This window comes from Rhincodon typus, chromosome 2 (assembly GCF_021869965.1).
Source record: "Rhincodon typus isolate 14 chromosome 2, sRhiTyp1.1, whole genome shotgun sequence".
In the NCBI taxonomy this organism is placed as follows: domain Eukaryota; kingdom Metazoa; phylum Chordata; class Chondrichthyes; order Orectolobiformes; family Rhincodontidae; genus Rhincodon; species Rhincodon typus.
Window position 1 is genome coordinate 86191048 of NC_063333.1, and position 20556 is coordinate 86211603.

At 38.4% G+C, this 20556-nt stretch overlaps 1 protein-coding gene across 1 annotated transcript in view; it reads left to right on the forward strand.

Moving 5' to 3' along the window:
- Window positions 1–20556, forward strand: part of dgkb (diacylglycerol kinase, beta) — a 677591-nt gene that overhangs the window by 140109 nt on the left and 516926 nt on the right. The window contains exons 10-12 of the mRNA XM_048611787.1: window positions 233–282; window positions 5716–5790; window positions 18702–18821. Coding sequence (XP_048467744.1) covers window positions 233–282; window positions 5716–5790; window positions 18702–18821 — 245 coding nt within the window. The remainder of the gene's footprint in view (window positions 1–232; window positions 283–5715; window positions 5791–18701; window positions 18822–20556) is intronic.

Genomic DNA, 20556 nt, shown 5'->3' on the forward strand with positions numbered 1-20556 from the left:
CTGTGTGCTTCTCACTCACTTCACCTGACAAAGGGATGACACTCCGAAAGCTTGTGATTTCAAATAAACCCTTTGGACTACCACCTGGTGTTGTGTGACTTCTGACTTAGTATGAGAGAATGTTCAGCAATAATAGTGAAAATATTTATATAGTGACTATACTTGTGATGGAAACTGAAAGCTCCATCAACATATTTTATTTTTAATAAACTTCTTTTATTTTTCCTTTTAGTTATGTTCCGTCTTTATGACACTGATGGAAATGGATCGCTAGATAGCTCGGTAAGATGATGAGAGACCTATCAATCAATACAGTTATATTGTTTGTATTTTATGGTAGATAGACGATTGATTCCTGCTTACATGTTTAGATTTTTATGTGACAAATATATTTGTCAAATTAAGTTTTTCTTTGCTAAAATGATACATATGTTTCACTATTGTTTATACATTGCCTTTATAAACCCTGTAGTGCAGTGAATCAGAGAAGATTTGCTGTTATTTTTGGTTTTGCGTTTCATTTGTAATTAAATGGTCAGAGTGACACAATAGATTAAGACTATCTCAAGCCAGACTGATGTAATGAAGTTCTTAACGCTACAATAAACAGGGACTTATGCCAGAGTTCCTATTGGGATTATACCCTGTCCACAAAAAGCAAAGGACAGAGATCATGCTTGACTTCAAAGATAGTTAAATAAGCTCCTACAAACTTACACTGTCAAAATCCTCCAAGCAAAATGAATAGTCCCCACTATTTTCACATACTATTGCAATATAATGACATAGATTTTTAAAATGATATCTGTGTACCCAACAGCTCTTTCCAAATATGTTTTGATCTAGGTGCTGATTTTTCCCGGGGGAGTTTAAATTCTGATAGCCACTGAGCTTTCACAAACTTGTCAGCAACCTCTTTATCTCAATATGAAGAAGCACACAGGCAAGTCAGAGGATGCATTGTTCTCTTTCCACGTTTACTGTCTCACCTGAAGTACCACTTATAACTCCAGTGGTCCCAATTTGCTTCTACTGTAACAGGTCACATTGTAGTACTGTTAGATGCATCAATCCAATTCTCCTTTCACTATTTCTGTCACATTTCCCATATCATATTTTACCTCTCCCAGCCATGCCATGCACACACTCTTCCCTTCAACTGTTCCTCAGCAGTCTCCCTGTACCACTTCTCTGCCCCTCTCTAATATGCCTACGCCCTGCAACCACAGATTCCCTTACTGCCACGCTCATTGCTCCTGCAATCACATCATCCCTGTCCTGCCCGTCTTCACTGCTCCTCCAATTGGAGATTCCCTTTCTCACTTTGTTGCTGCACCTCTATTCACAGCTGTATTTTGCCTTGTTCTCTCCAGCCAAATATGCTGTTACCACTGATGTTTGATGTTAAGCACTGCTACACTCCTTGAGCTCACTATTGCGAGCAGCCTGTTTGTTACAATGTGTAGCACATTCAAGAATTTTCACAGCCCTCTATGCTTACAGCTTAGAAGAAACATTAAATTCAACCCAGTTACTAGCAAACACTCATGAGTAATTCATTCATTGTGGTTGTAAAAGTGCATTGGTATAGTAAGAATACATTGCTAATGTTTGAAACAGAAGAGCAAGCATTTTATATGCTGAAATAGAAAAATTTATTCTCATCTCACCAACTTTATGTGTATAATGTTAACTATTTTCAATTATTTCTATTATTTGCGTCTAAGAAAAAAACTAAAGTTGTATAAATTTGAGATTAAAGTGAAAAAAATCCCTTTTGTTTTTCTTACTTAACACTAGCAAAAGACTTCAAATTATAATACTGGCAATAAGTCAATAACAGCTACCAGTAATTCAAAAAGCTACATTTCTGCGAGTAATGAAAAAGTCCGTATCAGCTAGTAACAGCAGTTGGCCATACAAAGTCAGGCATTTTGCATGACATTTGCTGTAGTCTCATTTTTAAATGTATATTTTACCATATTGCTATGCAACTAAGATTGGTTCAGTGGTTATCATCTAGCATCTTTTCCCTAGTAACATGCAGTCTATTCTGTTATGAGTACTGACGGCTAGCAAATGGTTTTCAACATTTTGATATGTAAGTTTTTGAAGTAGTAGGTGGACCCAATAGTGTTAGGTCTTCTAAACTAAAATACTTTAATAGTGAATAGAGATGTAAAAATGTGTGAAAGATTGATATTTTTCAACATTTTTAGCTTAGCAGTTCACTTTAAAAATTTACCGTAAGTACATGCAAAGCCAGCCTCACAAATAGTTTCCACTTCCATCATTACAAGGTTTTCTATGTTGTTATATTATTAGTGCTTTCATTATTAATATTTTTGAGGAATCATGCTTAACAGATTGTGAAAATTGGTTCAGTTAAAAAGACTAGACATGCTGAGACTTGTTTTTTTTCCAAAGAAAATTACTGGAAAGGAACTTTAACAGTTTTACAAAAAAAAATGCACTAAAGCGACAAAATAAACAGTTAGAGCCTGATAGAATAAGGGACTGCTTTGGCTTGTTAACAGAGAAGTCAAATGGCAAGGCTTATGGCTGTCAGGAGTTTTGTGAATTTATTTTGGAAAAGTCAGTTTGGGTGTAGTCAGCTATGAGATCCTTTTCCCCCCTTTTTGAGAGTCTGTGTGAGAACTGGGGAAAAAAAAAACTGGTGCAGTCATTGTCTTGGGAAGCCTACCTATGACATTTCCAGATCGAACTGCTTCTGAAAAGGTCCCAGTGGCAACCACATGTGCCTTGTGATCTGCCTGCGTGATCAAAAACCATCTGGAACATTTGTTATCTTATCCTCTTCTATCAAAGAATTAACAAATATATAAGCAAAGCAATTTCCTTTTCAAATTTTCAAATTGACTTTTGCAGAGAAATCACTTTTTTTTTCTTTAATCGCTGAGTGAGTGTGTGCGTGCGTGTCTGTGTGTATCTGTGTGTATGTTAGGTTGCTGAGTTGGCTTAATATTTATACTTTCATATTTCGAGCTGTGTCTAATCATATTTGTGTCTTTGTTGTATAAGTCTTGTTTTATATATTTAATGAATAATTTTGTTTATTTAAAAAGAATTAATTTAGATAAAGTATGTAAGAACCACAAATGCTGGAAATCTGAAACATAAACAGAAATTGCTGGAAAAACTCAGCAGGTCTGTCAGCATCTAGGGAGAGCAAGAAGAGTCACTGGACCTGAAATGTTAACTCTGTTTTCTCTTCGCAGATGCTGCCAAACCTGCTGAAGGTTCTCCAGCAATTTATGTTTCTGTTTTAAGAAGGTATACAATTGGTTATCTTGGTAACTGAGGTAAACAGTTCAATATAGGTTGTAACCAATGACATAGTGGAGTGACAGAAAAATAAATGATTTAAAAAAAAATGTTGGCAACTTATTATCCAGTATTTGTGTTGAATAGTTCTGATGATTTTCTAAACTGACTGCAGAGAATTGAAATCTTCATGAACATAAAACAGAAGCACAAAAGAATTGCTTCTTTGGATGAGATATTAAATAAAAACAAACTTCGTCTGTCTGTCAGGTGAATTTAAGAGAGGAGGGAGTTCTTCCAGTTGTCTAACAACACCACTAAGATAAACCAACTGGTCTTGTAACACATTGGCTACTGTTGTGTTTTTCCATTCCACTGCTAATCAACCCATTTGGTTAACAATGAAACCTTCCCAATCTTTTAAAGAACTGTTAGAAACCATGCAACTTAATCTGCCATATTTTGCCTATATCTTCTCAAACAAGTCTTCCCAACTTAATGTTTACAAATACTTTGAGTAGTAATTTTATTGACTACTATTTGTCGGTGATATACTTAACTGATCCCCTGCCCTTGTTTAAAAAGTAAGAACCAAAGTTATAACTCAGTCACACGTTGTTGTTGTCATCCCAGTTATTTATTTAATACACAGGTATTTCTCTGAATACTCAGTCAGCAATGACATAATACAATCAGAAAATGCTGGAAAGACTTTCAGTATCTGCAGACAGTGAAAGAGAGTTAATGGTTGAAACCTGCCCTTAGGCTAAGAGTATAGTTCAGCATCACTTCCAGATCTGAATACTGCATTGACCATACTGGGAGGGTCAGTGGATGGCTGCTGCTCCAATGAGATGGGTTTGTGTTGGAAGCCTGGTGGGCACTTCAGGCCAGATGATGACAAGCCATCTTGACACAAATCCTGGGCTTGACCTTTGGGGCTTATATGTGAGTAGCTGTCAGGTACTTGATGTATAGGTTTTGCAGATGCAAGCGCATCTACAGGAAGATCACCTGTAAGCAGGGGCTCATTGGAAATGGACCCAACACATCTTGCTTAGCAATTCCTCCCTCTCCTAACTTGGGGCCAAACTTACCGAATGGGGAACTTTCTACCCAATGTTTCAGGTTTGTCTCCATTGATGATGTCAGACCTACTGTGTATTTCCAACAGTTTTTTTTTAATTTCAGATTTCCAGTATCTGCAGAATACATGTATGAAGTTCTGAAATAGGCCAGAGCTACCTTGTTTGTACTGAGAAGTTATTTGTTGCAAGTTACAAAAATGTTGGACTTTAACTCCTCATTTATGAGCCATAGCTCACAAACCTGAATAGGACCCCACAAAGCACAAATACAGATGAGGCCTGTATCAACACTTGAATTACTGGGGAGCACAGCACAGGGATACTCCCAGTAGCTATTACATTGTCATGAGCCACATAAGCAGAAAGCTGACCAAATATCCTGGCAAAATTTGGAAAACCAGGATTCTCTACCACATGCATAATTTCCTGACAAAATGAGCAATATGAATTCAGAATGGAGAAGCTCACTGGAAGAGGACAAGGATGAGAAGAAAGATGTGATTAGCACTGATGTTGAGCAAATAGATTGGTGTGTGGAACCACGTGACTGAAAACAGGTTTTAAACAACAGACACCTGTCATGACCATCTTACCATTGAGACTTCTAGGTGCATTGTGCTTACAACAGCTGGAGTTATATCTGATGTTATCGTGGCTGTCAGTCTCTGAGAAGTTTCCTTTAAGAGATAAACATTAACAGCAATTACTGGAGAAACCCAGCAGGTCTGGCAGCGTGTGTGGACAGAAAGCTGAGTTAATGTTTCAGGATCAGTGACACTGGTTCAGAACTGGTCCAGTTCCAGTCCAGTATATCACAGAGTTCATTGAGGTAAATCATTTCGGCTGCCACCACCATACTTACACAGTCTTCCTTTTCTGAACCTCGTAAAATTTGGGGTGTTTTTCCTGATGTTTGTTTTAAGCTTGATGGTAATGTTATGAGAACCATAGGTGAGCAGGTTGAAGTAAGAACAGCAGTGTGAAAGTTCAGGATATTATAGTTTTATTGGTAAACTATAGACACCGACAGCGTATTTTGTTTCTGTAGAACTTAAATAATATACTCTTTATTTGAATAATGAGCATGTGCGTATAGCAGATGAGACAATCAGGTGGAAAGGTAATAAATGTGATGAAATCTGTGTGGCGTCATGAGTCTGTTACAACTGTCAACTTTTCCATGATTGTTCTCTTTGTATTTCCTAAGAGCACTTTTAGCTGCATGTACTAATATTTCAATATTAAGAAAAGCTTCTCTTGAAACATTTTCAAAAGAAATACTAGAAATAGAAATTTAGATTGATTTCTTTTTCAATGAATTATTTCTTTTCCTCTTCTCCAGGAACTCGACCAGATCATCAGTCAGATGATGCATGTAGCAGAATATCTTCAATGGGATGTGACTGAACTCAAACCAGTATGTAGTTTCAACTTTCACTCACTTGGTGGTGCTATAAGAACACGAGTGCATTTGGGTTTAGAAACCTTAGAAGCATTTCTTAAGGATCAATAATTGAAAGGATTTTTTAAATAAGGATTCATCTTTTTGTGAAATTAAATATTTTTTAAGACAAAGTGCTGCATGTTGTCCTTGGAAATGTTGCTGGTCATTAAAGTCCTGAATACCAGTTGTAGTGCACAGACATGAAGTTTTTGAAAATATTCAGTAACTTGCTCAGACAAGCTTAGGATTCGAGGAGCAGTCCAGTGTCCCTGAGGGATATTTATTGACATATTGATACTTAACGACGCAGACATTTTAGACTTTTTTCAGCAGATGTATAGGTTTTCATTAGAAGAGTGATTGAATATTTTTAGTAACAAAATGTAGTATAATCTGAAAAAAAAGATTTTTACAGTATTACTGTAATAAACCCAATTGACATCATGTTTTTTAACCAGATATAGAACTTGAGACATGAATGCTTACTACAGTCACAAAAACAAGTTTCCAATGCAATGATCTTTAAGGTCACTTTTCTGCCTCCTCCCCTGCATGTACAAGCAAGAAATAACCTCATGGATCAGAAACAATAACTAATAATAGAATGATTTCTGAGTAGTAAACTCAGGGTTCAGATTGTTTGTGACACATTTCCTTCTACAGTTCACAATGACTTCTCTCAGTTAAATTCTTATAATTATTACCAGTCTTCTAATATACTCTGTAATTAGCAAAAATACAAACACTTCTGCATACAGACTCACGATTTACTGTTTAATCTCTGTTCCAATGAAGAATAGGTCTATTGTTGTGATAATCTGAACAAGACTGTAATGTCATTGATATCTTTAGGTCATTACATAGCAATATAATGAAAACAAATTGGGAATGACTCATTGTTGCTGCAGCATGTTGTTGATGTCACCAGGAAACATGCATTACACCAAGAGATTGTGTCATTAATAACTTCTGGCTAGTTATTTCCATTTTGATTCTATTTCTGGTTCCTTCTCTGCCACATTGTGCCCAAAGAGATTGCCAGTTAACTAATTCCAGATCTCATCAATACTACTTTGGAATTAGCTCAGTTATTGAAGCATGATCTGACCTAATTTAGTCTCATTCACTTTCTGCCTTTTGCTCACTTGTTCTCCATGTTGAGAAACAGGTTGCATAGTATAAGTCGACCTTGTGAAACTTGTAAAACTCTTCCTAAAACAGAAGTCAACTTAGTTGCTGAATATGAAATGTGAACCATTAGCAAGGGTATGGGCAGTCACCATGTTGAAATGTGGAAAAAAAGACAATAATTCATATTAAATCAAACCAATTTACTGAACGAGCTATTACTATTAAGATGCCTTTAACCACAAAGAGTTTTACAACTGTCAATTTTATTGACTTTGACAACTGGCATACAGTTCATCACATTCATTCTTGTGTCACCTCATTCTGGCATCACAGTAAGGATCCTACACTAGATCAGATGTAGCCAGTTTTGGTTTCATACTCATCACCCTCACAACAAATCATGTTCAGCTGCATATATTGAATTGGATGTTGTGCATTTTTGAACAATCTGATTGTTTGTGTATTAATGCCATCATGCAGTTTGATGACAAAGCTGCATAAAACATCAAATGGGGCAGAATGCATATTTGCACTCTTCTGTGAAGGTTTTTTGTACAGCAATTATCTACCTAGTCGGTTCATGATATGAGTGGCTTATTGAGAGACACATCCAAGAGTTTAAACTAAGGATTTAAACTAATGATTTAAACTCCTGATATACTTGCAATTTGTGTGTTATTTCCCTGCAGGTGCCTCTTAATCTCCTTGGTTATATGAGATCCAAGCATATCCTATTTTAATAAACTGCACATTTTGTGTAGGTCACTGGAATATCAATTCTACACATTATCGATCCACAAATTCACTTCATTCATATCCATTGAACCACTGTCATGGACATGCACAGGAATTCCCGCAGGGAACTTGATTTCCAGAATGGATGTACACTTAAAAATTACCAGAGGCTTTAATTTTTGTCCATTGTCCAGTGCAGGCTAATATCATTATGAATTGTGTCTCCTCATGTCCTGTAGTTTTCTCAAGAAACATTTCCAAAGCTCCTATTCCACCTTTTGGTTCTTGAGTATGTCAGAACTCACAGGTATTACGTCCAGTATAATGGGTACTTGAAATTTTTTTCCACTGTCTGATGAAGGTTCGCTGGATATTGGTAATTTTATCATCAAAGTCTTTTGGTAATTTTATCATCAAAGTCTTTTGGTAGTCTCTTAGCGATCTTGGTCTCTGCCACAATACAAGACATTTTTTTTCAACGAGCTAATGGTTCAACTCGTGTTGCAACTAGGCATTGCTCTAAACGTTTTGCTGAGCTCAGGGTTTGATTTGGCCTACTAATTATCTATAGACACATTTTACTTCTTCTGAATTATTGAGGACTCATTCTGATAAATGTGTTTCAAGATCAGGCAAGTGGCTTGTTCCTGTTCTCCTGGTGCATTTAAATCTTGCCTACATTCTTCAGTATAGATTCCCTCTTCCACCTCACACCAGTTTTATTAACAACACCAAATTCCCTGACTACTAAACAGTTATTTAATGAGTTTTTGAACGTTACTACCGTTAGCTTGAAACCAGCTTAATTCTTCATTAATTTTGTTGGATCTTTCATTTCACTTTGTTGTTAGCCATGTTCAGTGTGTTCTTTGTAGTTGAGCCTTAAACTCCTGTACATTTTCACAACACAGCCCATACAGTTTGCTTAATTGTTTGCACCAGTTATAAGTAAAACATGCATTTATGGGATACAAAAACCTGAGGCTGACTGATGCTACAAATACAGCATGTCATGGCTGAAAAGACTGGTCAATTTTTATGCTGAATAGATGCATAAACATATTTCTGGGGCTTGAGAAATGGATCATCTTATATCTGGGTCTGTGAGAAACTATCTACAATAGTTAGGTACCTTAAATTCCAGCTTTACTGGGATTGATATCAATTCCTGCATGGAAAGTCATGATCATTAACAATAGTTACTGGCATCCTAAAACTCAGGTTTTTTTTTGTCAATCTGCCCTACTTATCTGGACAGGATTTTAAAATATAAATGACTGTTTAGAAACATTCCACTGAAGAGACATTACAATGCAACAGGTCTCAAAATTACAAATTACACTCTCTGCAGTATCTGCAGATTGGAATTCCATAAAGAGTAACAAAATACTGTGGATGCTGGAAAATCTGAAATAAGTACAGAAAGGGCTGGAGAAACTCAGCTGATCTGGCAGAATCTGTGGAGAGGGAAACAGAGTTAATCTTTTGAATCCAGTGTGACTTCTCTTCAGAACTTGAAAGGGTTGGAAAATGCTTGTGTTTATACCTTTGATAGAGGCAGAGCAGGAGCAAGGGAAATGATGGTGTGAAGGCTCATTGTAAAAGGCAAAGGGTTTCTTAATAGTGGTGGAAAAGAAATAGATATCAAATAGATGTGAATTAAGATGTGAAAAGGAGAAAATGGGTCCACTCGACCAAAAGCAAAGTAAACAAGATACAAACAATACAAGACGATGGTGAGGGGGGGTGGGGAAGGGGAGAGTTGTGTGGGTGAATCTATTGAAAATGGTAGACAGATATCATGCAGTCAGGCTGTGAAGATGTGGAATTTATTATGAACTTCTAAAGGACGTAACATGCCTAAGAGGAAAATATGTTTCTCATCATTAGAATATTACAGCAGATTCAGGACAGAAATGTTAGCATGAGAGCAAACTGTTTTATTGAAATGGTAGAGACAATTGGAAAAAAGGCAATTTTCCGATCCCTTTCATTTCTGAAAAAGTGTCTGCTAGACCTGCTGAGTTTCTCCAGAATTGTCTGTGTTTGTTTTGGAACTCAACAAAATAGTTGAGAAGACAAAAGCATCGTCATGCAAGGAGATATAAATGACTGAGGTTTATACTATTGTGCATCAGTGTGTCATGAACTGTTTGTGTGAAGAGTTGGAAAACTGGTATTTTGGTCACCTGACAAAAACCAGCTCAGGACCTTCATTAGCTTGCACTTTGTGAGCGTTCAGAATGTCAGTCTAGTGGGAGGCAAAGAGGTCGCAGAGGGAAGAGATCCTACCCAGCAAAGGAGAGAACTGTGTCTAAAATCCAAATAGCCAGAGAAGTAGATATCCTTTTAGTTAAAGCCTTGCGGAATTGAGCTTTATCTTCACAATAGGAGTATTTCACCACAATTTTGATTGAGGCAACGACAGGAACCCGTTGTTGGAAGGAGTAAACTTTGGTGAATTTCGTGTCAGAAACTTTCAACTGCATTTTCATTTGTGAACCCGTAATATGTCTTCAGGCCTGCAATTTTTTCCAAGTTTTGCAAAACCAGTGTAATAGAGACTCTTTGGACCCTTTCAGCATCTAAGGCATGTTCTTGTGTGTGTGTGTGTGTCTTGTGTGAAGGACTGAAAGGATATTGTTGCAATTAAATTTCAGATTTGAGAAAAGAACATTTTTTTTTAAAAAATGAAGGTGTTCTGTGTTGTTTCTTGAGAGTTGTAGCACTCAAGGCAGGAAAACATACTGTAAAACACAAGTTTTAGTGAAGGCACTTTTTCCCTTATTAGAGGCTCAATAATCTGCAGGCTAAGAGAAGAATTGATTTAGGATTTTTTCCACCCAGTGAATAATGGGAGCCTGAAACTGACCGTCTAAAAGTGTGGTTGAGTCACAAACTCTCTCAACATTTAAGCAATGTTTAGATATTTACTTGTGTAGCCATGACCTCCAGGGCTATGGACCAAGAGCTGGAAAATTGGATGTGTAGTCAGATCTTTATTGACCAATGTGGTTATGGTGGCCTAAGTATCCTCTCCTCTGTTATAAATATCGGAGTCTATCTCCCTTCCCACTAAGATGAAAATCACTCCTGGTCCAATGTTCACCACTTCTCCCTGACACGAGTGGCCTTTTTTTCCCCTCTTCCTTTGTCCACTTCATCTTGATTGTCCCCCTCTTCCACTCTTTCTATTTACATTCGACTCTGTTATCCCCTCTTTATCTCCCCCACTTGCACGTGTGTCATGTCACAGAATGTTATGGACCTTCAATCAATCGTTTTATACTTTAAAACTGGACACAATGGACTGCAAAAGCTGCCCACTCAAGGGACACCTGGCTTCTCTGGTGAATTGGAATGATTTACCTTTCTTACCATTCCAGATTGACAGAGAACCGGAAAGGATGCATTAAATTGTTCAGAAACAAAGGCACAAGTTGGATCTAACACTAGGTCGCATAACAGCCCAGATTCTCATACTCAACGTACAATCCATTCTTTTCTTAGAATAAAAGACTTTGAACTTGTGGAAGTCATATGATCAGTGAGCCATTCTGATGTCTGCTTTTAAATCTACCAGAAGCTGTTTGCAGACTGTGATCCACCAAAAGCCACCATATTAGCTGAAAGTCAGTTTCCAGCCAGGGAAATTAACAGCAATACCTTGATGGGGGGGGGAGAAGAGAGACCACTTCCCAACTTCAGTGTCACCTGAGAACCAACCTACATGATATTTTATAGAAGAAGCTTCAAAGCCTGCTGGGGATTCTTCACTTTACAAGATCTTAGTTCATCATTTACGCATCAGCTTCATTCAAGAAACCAGGCCAACCTTGTCGGAGAGAGTATAAACCAGAGACTGACTTAACTATAATCTGAACTGGCTTTATCTGTAACCAGCATTCCTTGCATTTTTTTTTGCTGCTGCACAGATCACCGATATCCCTTGGGAATATTGCCTTTAATCAATCTTTGTGCATGCATATGTGTCTATGTGAATGCATGCTCAGGTGAGTGTGGAGATGTTGTGCCTTATATTCAGGGTAAAAGAGTGAGAAATAAATGCCTCCCTTAGTTTAAAGCTAGCTGCGTGAAAATTTAACGCTCACCAGGGACAAGTAAGGTGACAACTCCTACTGCAAAACAAACTGATCATTAGTGGTAGTGGACACCCAGTTATGAGGGTACACATCCATCACTGTGCTGTTGTCTTCCACTGCACCCAACAGGGCTGCTGAGCTACTGACCCTCTGACTTTGCTGACAGTTGTTGTTTGCTAGTTGCCGTTCTTAATCGAACAGCAGTCACTTAATTGGCTATTGCCTCTAAAGTGCAGTCTGGGTCTCAGCCCCACAATATTTGTGGTTGTTCCATTCACCACCTTCAGACCTAGGAACCTCAGAAAATCCAGCTCTGGAATTCTCTCCATTTCTCCAACTCTCGTTTTTTTTCAAGATGCTCCTAAAAATATACCTCTCGACTTGTCCTTTGGTCTCCTAATGGAGCTTGGTGCCAAACTTTGTTTGATGACGTTCGTATAAAAAGAATTCGCATGGTTTGATACATTAAAGGTGCTACGCAAATACAAGTTTTTCTTGTCGGTGAGCTCCCCAAATGAAGCAAAAAGCTTGAAATGCAAATTTTGCTGCTGCTGAAAGGTCAAAATGGAAAAAGATATGTGCACTGCCGAAGGAAATAGAAGTGAAATCCAGGAAATATAGTTTATTTATAAATTTTATTTGGAATTTAAAGCACACTCCACTTTCTTCCTTTCCACATTCTGCAACAAAAACCCACTGAAGATGCAGAGTCGAACCTGGTAAATCTATTTCAATCAGGAAAATTCAATGCTGTTTTGTAGCAAAAATTAGCATGCTAATGAGACATTCATTCTTTATATCAGTGTTTCATAAAACAACTAATCACCAGGTAATTCAGTTGATTAGTTGTTCTATGAAATATTGATATGTTGAATTAAAGTGTCTTGTCACTTGTTCAGTCAAATGGGAGCTATCTCTTTCAGGGCACTTTGATTGCACTAATACTGCTGTCACAGATACTCAAACTAGACAATATAAATTTCCTACAAACATTTCACTAGGAAATGGCACAAGTAAACTGAAATTGTTTCGAAGCCTAGCCAAAGGGTCAAACCAACAAGTGTTTTTAATAGATTAGTGATTGCATGCATCTGGCTTTATCTAAACAGCTCTGTTGTTATTCAGTACAGCTTTTATTTAAGTACAAAATCATACCGATGTACCAGATAAAAAGTGACAATCAATACTCTGCGCTAACAGAGGGGAAGATAAACTAACTCCAATATTTGGTTTTCATCTGCAGCAACTTAGATTGAAAGGCAGAGATGTGTGCCTCAGTCACGCAACTCCAAATAAAGATGTACTGCCTCTCAAACATAGATCAGATAAAACATAGAAAGAGATGCAACTAGATAATGGACAAATATATAAATGATTTGGATGTGAACATAAGAGGTTTGGTTCGTAAGTTTGCAGATGACACTAAAATCGGAGATGTAGTGGACAGCAAAGAAGGTTACCTCAGAGTACAACGGGATCTTGATCAGATGGGCCAATGGGCTGATGTGTGGCAGATGAAATTTAAATTAGGTAAACGTGAGGTGCTGCATTTTGGAGAGGCAAATCAGGGCAGGACTTAGACAATTAATGGTAAGGTCTGGGGCATGCGGGTTCATAGTTCCTCAAAAGTGGAGTCACAGGTAGAGAGGATAGTGAAGGAAGTGTTTGGTATGCTTGCGTTTATTGGTCAGTGCATTGAGTATAGGAGTTGGGAGGTCATGTTGCGGTTGTACAGGACATTGATTCGGCCACTTTTGGACTATTGAATGCAATTCTGGTCTCCCTGCTATAGGAAGGATGTTGTGAAACTAGAAAGGGTTCAGAAAAAAATTAAGAGGATGTTGCCAGGGTTGGAGGGTTTGGGCTATAGGGAGAGGTTAAATAGGCTGAGGCTGAGGGGTGACCTTATAGAGCTTTATAAAACCATGAGGGGCATGGATAGGGTAAATAGTCAAGGTCTTTTCCCCATAGTAGGGGAGTCCAAAACTAGAGGGCATAGGTTTACGGTGAGAGGGAAAGATATAAAAGGGACCTAAGGGCAACTTTTTCACTCAGAGGGTAGTGCGTTTCTGGGATGAGCTGGTAGAGAAAGTGGTGAATACTGGTACAATTACAACATTTAAAAGGCATCTGCATGGGTATATGAATAGGAAGGGTTTATGGCCCAAATGCTGGCAAATGGGACTAGATTTATACAGGATATCTGGTCGGCATGGATGAGTCGGACTGAAGGGTCTGTTTCCGTGCTGTATAATTCTATGACTCTGTGGCTGTATCTGGATACTCCACCTTCCAATATTTTACGAAAATAAGTAACTGATATCAGTCTGCACAATGAAGCATTGAATAGGCTACTTCTCCATTTTGAAGCATACAACATTTGCATTTAATGAAGACAGTGAACAGGCCAATTGTTTTATCACCAATTAGTTCAGGAAAGCAATTAACCCAGTAAACAACCCAAAATGCATTGGAATTCTTAAAAGAGGTAACAGGCAAGATTGATGTAGGGGAAGCAGTGGGTGTCATCAATACTTTTTAATCAGTCTGTGAAGAAATTTCATCATACATATTTGGAGCGAGGGCTGGACAAAGTCAAAAGTCTCGTGACATGAGGTTGTAGTCCAACCAATTTATTTAAAATCACAAGCTTTATGAGTGCTGTTGCCTTGTCAGGTGAAGTAGGAATAGCTCTTGTGACTTTTAAAAGTTATGTGACTGTTAACTTTGTCCTAACTTGGAGGTAAGGGCACTAATACAATGCTTCTTAGAGCCCTTAGCTATGGATGTAATATATTTGGATTTCTGTAAGGTGTTTTCATAATTTACAACCTTTTCAGTTGCATTACAAGATAAGAGTTCATGGTGTTGGAAGTCGTATACAAGTGTAGATAGTGTATCGGTTATCTAATAGACAGAGTGTTGTGATAAAAGGGGGCATTTTCAGAATGGCAACCTCTAACTAGTGCAACTGCTATGGCCACAACTGTTTACATTATACAGTAATAACTGAGCTGAGAAAAGTAAATGTACTGTCATCAAGTTTGCGGATTTGACAAAAAGTAGATGGGAAGTCAAGTGGTGAGCAAAAGTCTGAAAATGGATATTGTCAGATTGAGTGGACAAAACTTTGGCAGAATGATATAATGTGAGGTTATACACTTTGACAGGAAGAATAGAGGAGCTGGATATCATTTAAATGGAGAAAGAAGCAAAAAGCTATGGAACAGAGGGATTTGGGCGTGTTTATACAAATTGTAAAATACAAAAAGCTAGTCAGCTTGGTCAGTGGAGAAGAGGAAAGGCAGGGGGAATCTTGGCCTTAAGTTCAAAAAGAATAGAATATAAAAATGGGCAGGGGGGAAATTACACAAAACTGTAGTTGACCATAGTTGGAATATTGTAAACAGTTTTGTTCCCCTTTATCTAAGGAAAGATATTCTGGCATTTGAGGCAGTCGGAGAAGGTTCATTGGTTGATTCTGAGTATGAAGGGCCTGTCCTATGAGGTGCAGTTGAGTAGGTTGGGCTTGTACTCATTAGAGTTTAGCAATATGAGAGGTGACCTTTATTGAAATAAGATTCTTAGAAGACTTGACAGCGCAGATGCAAAAATGTTGTTGCCCCGTGTAGACATTCAGAGACAGATGAAGAGGAATTTCTCCTCTGAGGGTAGTGAATTATTTTACTGCAGAGGGCTGTCGAGACTGGGTCATTAATTATATTCAAGGCAGAGATACAGATTTTTAATCAGTAAGAGAATCAAAGGTTATGAGGAAAAGGCAGGAAGGTAGAATTGAGATGTACCAGATGAATTGTGATCTCAGTAAAAGGCAAAGCAGAATTGCTGGGCCGAATGGCCTACTTCTGTTCCTGTTTTTTATGGTCTTACAATGGAAGAAAGGCAGTCACTGTGTTGATGTCTGGAGCGTGGTTGGTGTTTAATGAGAAAATTCAAACTTGAGAGGTTAGATATGGCTCTTTTGTAAGCAATCAAGGAGGGCTATTTGGTTCCCCTCTTTTTAACTCCACTCAATTAGTTGCAACAAATATTTTTACTTTATATTTTTCTCTTTATCTGACACACCTATCACACTAAAACTGCATAAACTAGATGATGGTTAGATAGATTGGCCATGCTAAATTGCCCATAGTGTCCAGGGATGTGAAGGCTAGGTGGATTAGCCATGGGGAATGCAGGGTTACAGAGACAGAAGAGGGAGTGGGTTTGGGTGGGATGCTTTTCAGAGGGCTGAATGGCCCGTTTCCATTCTGTAGGGATTCTAGGATTCAAAGTTGAAGGAGACAATTCCAAGGTTTCCTTGAGTAAAAGAGAGTTGAGTTTTATTGCCTAATACTGTGCAAAGATAATAGACATCAAACACACATAAACACTGGTAGTAAGCTTAAAAAGAAGAGTGTGTCAATACAGACTGGAAGGGAAGGGTAGTTGCAGTTTATACTTTTGAAGAGTTCTTAGTTGAGAGTCAACTGTTGTTCTTTAGTCAGGTGTGGGAAGCATGCAGTTACGCTTGATTTGTCAGTGAGTGGTGGTTTTTACAAGTTGCTGTGTCACTGGCATTGGTTTCTGAGATTGGGAGAGAGAGGGAAAGAAAAGTTCAGTATCTTTGCTGTCATTGATGTTGTCTTCTTTGATTCTCGAAGCTTTCTGGGAATCTACAGTTCCTTGCGGTTACTGATGTTTATGTCATTGTTGGATTCCAACCTTTCTCAATATGTGAACTTATCAAACACGTGTGAGTAAAACAAGAGGTGCTAATTTCTTGGTGCCCCGCTAAGTTTCATAAATCGTTTGGAAAAAAATGTTTTATGTTCCATGTGGCTTGCCTAGACTTGTTAGGTCAACACAGCAGTCGATTTAGGTCCGTATGGTCTTTTCAAAAAGCCTCGGGTATTAGAGTTAAATAATGAAGGTTTAATATTGATTGCGATCATGACAGTCTGCAGAGCAGTTGATCTTGCTTGTATTCTGCAAGAATGATAAGGAATGAAGGGAATGTCAGAACCATATGTGTAGATTAGAATTAGAATTATTGTCACATGTACTGAAGTACAGGAGTACAGTGAAAAGTGTACAAAGTTGCCATTCCCAGCACCATGTTGGGTACAAATGTACCTAGGTCCAAACTTTTAGGCACAAAATGGAAAAATAAAGAAATACAGTTAAAAGTTCAACATTACAGTCCTTCTATCTGCTGAATTTTACGAAAAGACAGATTGAACTGAACGTTCTGTTCTTGTTTTGTAACATTGCTTCACTCTCTTTCTTTTTCCCCAAATTTTCTCCTGTTTTATTTATCTTTCCTGATTCCTTTTCTTGTCCTGGCATGTGGAGAGCTGCAGGATGTAATTATTTATTTTTCAGCCCTTATACATACTATATTTCTCACTTCTGATTGTTGGAGTTGAATGAAGCAGTAAGCACTTGGCCCTACGTGGAGACTTTGCTGACATTCTTGACCACCAAAGCAAAGAAGAAAACAAACAATTTCTGAAAACATGGTTAGAGATTTTATTGAACTGATGAGAAATTGCCTTTTCCTAACTGCGCACTCAAAGATGTTGCTGGACATGTATGTCTGCAAGGGTGTTTACAGGAATGCACATTTTAAATAACAAACAGAAACCATGGGGTCAAAATTTGTCTATTATGCAAATTGTCTGTAACTGCTACATATCAGGTTTCTTCTTAATTCTGTGCATATTTCTAATGTAACCAGAAACTGGGTCTTCACTATCTCAGACAGATGAAATTTGAGTTTGTAATTAAATAGAATTAAAGGCTTATCACTGTATATAAAACCATAAGTAGAAGTTTCAAAAGCCACATTTCGGCTGCATTCTTCAGTTCTCTGCCTGAAGACTGGCTTGATCAACAGTACCATAATCTCCTCCATGGGTCGGGCATTGAGGTAGGGGTTGAATCCTTCCCAGCTAGAGTGGGAGAGAATGCCATGCTACTGGCATCAATCTGATCCACACCAGCCATCCAACCAATGAAGCCAACTGCACCCCAATGAGGAGCTCTCATTGCTGTGACAACATGCAGTCTTGCATGAATGTTGTCATCCCAGAGCCACAAACAGTGATGCTAATGGCTCCAATTTACATTCCCTCTCCGTAGCTGACCAGTGCTGCTCTTACCATTTGTTATTGGCTATGTTGGAAGGATTTACAGGCTGATACACAACCTGTTTGGCTATGTTATGATCGTACCTTCCTTGACCATCAAGTTCCAGAGTGACAATTTGCTTGTCATTGAGGAAAAGTTGAGGACACTGGATCTGTTCATAATGGAGTCGAGACGAATGAGGAGGGATTTGTTCGAAACTTACAGAATACTGAAAGACCTACTCTAAAACCTTAGAGACCTAGATAGAGTGGACGTGAAGACTAGAATCTGAGGGGATAGCCTCATAGTGAAGGGATGACCGTTTAGAACTGTGATGAGCAGGAATTCCTTCAGCCAGAGGGTGATTACACTGAGGAACACATTGCTGCAGAATGCTGTGGTGGCCACGTCATTGAGGTGTATCTAAGGCAGAGATAGAAAGGTTCATGATCAGTAAGGAGATCAGGGGTCACTGGGAGAAGCCTGGAGAATGAAGTTGAGAAACATATCAGCCATGATCGAATGGCAGAGCAGACTTGATGGGTTGAATAGCTTAATTCTGCTCATTTTTCTTATTGCCTTATGGGCTTGAGCCTGAGGCTTCCAGCTCAGATGCTACCACTGTGCAATAGCATTTGCATCAGCTGCATTATACTACTGTTAACCATCTTAATTCTGGTCCAGGTCAGATTTAAACTCTGGATCCTCACAGCAACATGAAATTAATTTAACATAAAGTGAACTGAGTATGTTTTTGAAATCATTGATTCTCCGTTTTCATAGATTCTCCAGGAGATGATGGATGAGATTGATTATGACCATGATGGTACAGTCTCCCTGGAAGAATGGATTCAGGGAGGAATGACCACAATCCCACTTCTTGTTCTCTTGGGTCTGGAAACGGTGAGTTTTAAAATGATTCCGCTGATTCCTTCAGCCAGAAATCTGTAATTTATGGAAAAAAATATTCCTAAAGTGGAATTTTATTTCCTGTCCTCTCTGTATTGAAGTTACTAACTTTGTATTTTTTGCAGTGTTGGTACCTCTCTGATAGCTTGTCCAAAGGCCTTTACTTGTGTGTGAGCCTTTACAGTGAATACAATGAAAGATTGACCAAGTTGTTTAGATGTTGCAGTTTAGATGATTGAGACCTGATGGAAATTGATAAAATTGCAGGGGTCAAAATATTTGAGCGCTTTCCTTGAGATTTTCTCAAAAGCTATTTCTTGCTTTTTGAAGGCTACATTTGAGTATTCAGGGATTCCTATTCATTCTCGCTAGTTAATTTATTAGGTGATGCAGTCACACAGTAACAGGACCTTCTACATTTGTATTACCAAATGGATCTTTGGTCTCCCATGGCAGCGGAATAAGAAGGATTCATCAATATCCTCAATAATTAGCAACCCTCTATTAAACTTTAAGTTACACATGCGTAACAAAGAAGGAAAGTATTAATGTTGTAAATACCACGGTATTCAAATTGGCATGATTCAACAGGTGTAGTTTAGCACCAAGCATTTTTTAATCAAAGTAACTGACACACTTCTGCACACAAAAAGCCATCACCCAAAACACATCCTTCACAGACTGTTGATGGCACCACAAATGCATTTCCGTCACATATGCACACAGTTGAAAGATCCTAACCAGGCAGTTACCACACTTCTTGCAACATCTCAGATTTAAATTTAACAATTTGCATGGTGTTCATTGCGAACAAATCAGCTACGATTTTGCTGAATGGCAGAGCAAGCTACAAGGATGAAATACTCTCCTCCTGCTCCTATGCCCATTGGTCAGCAGACTTGCTCACTACACAGGCAGTAGAGGTGAATGGATCCTGTTTCATCCTGAATTCAAGACCTGTGCTTCCAGCTGAATTTTGCATTTTTCAACCCACTGAGCCCAATTGCAGTGTTACAAAGTAAATTCAGTTTTATCGTCCTCTTCGGAGTCAGAATATCCTTTATTGTCACATGTACTCCAGTACAGGAGTACAGTGAAAAGTTGCTACAATGGCCACGTTAATGGTGCCAGCTTAGGTACAAGTACCTGGTACAAAGTTTAGAGTAAAAATCTATAATGTTGTTACAGAGTTTAAAAAAATATATAGATTAGCATGAAACAGTGAAAAATGTCCAGAATGATAAGTGCCCGTAAGTACTCAAGTTCCAGTCTATGCCTGTAGGCCCCAGAGCACAAGGCCACGCTTCCACCATGCTTTGCCGCCATTTTGTGACTCGCCTGTTCGCTCCCCCAGTGCCGCGGGATGCTGTTCGCTCACCACACTTCTCAACTGCACTCTCCAGGAAGGCTGCGGGGGAGGGAAGAAAGGAAAAACTACGAAGAAGAGAAAAAGCGGAAAAGAATAGCGAGCAGAGGAGCTCTGACCGGAGCGTCCTACTCTGCCGTCATCTAACAATGTGGATATGTTTTGACACATGTAGCCATCTGATCCTGAGGTGGAACTTGAACCTGGACAATACCATTGCATCACAAAACACCCGAATGTTTCTGTCAATGGATAACTGCAGTGACAGGAGCAAAGGTGGGACCTCCTTGGTTCATCTGTTTGCTGACTGAATCTAGTATACTATTAAGAAAACCAATTTCCAACACTTTCAGTGTATTTTAA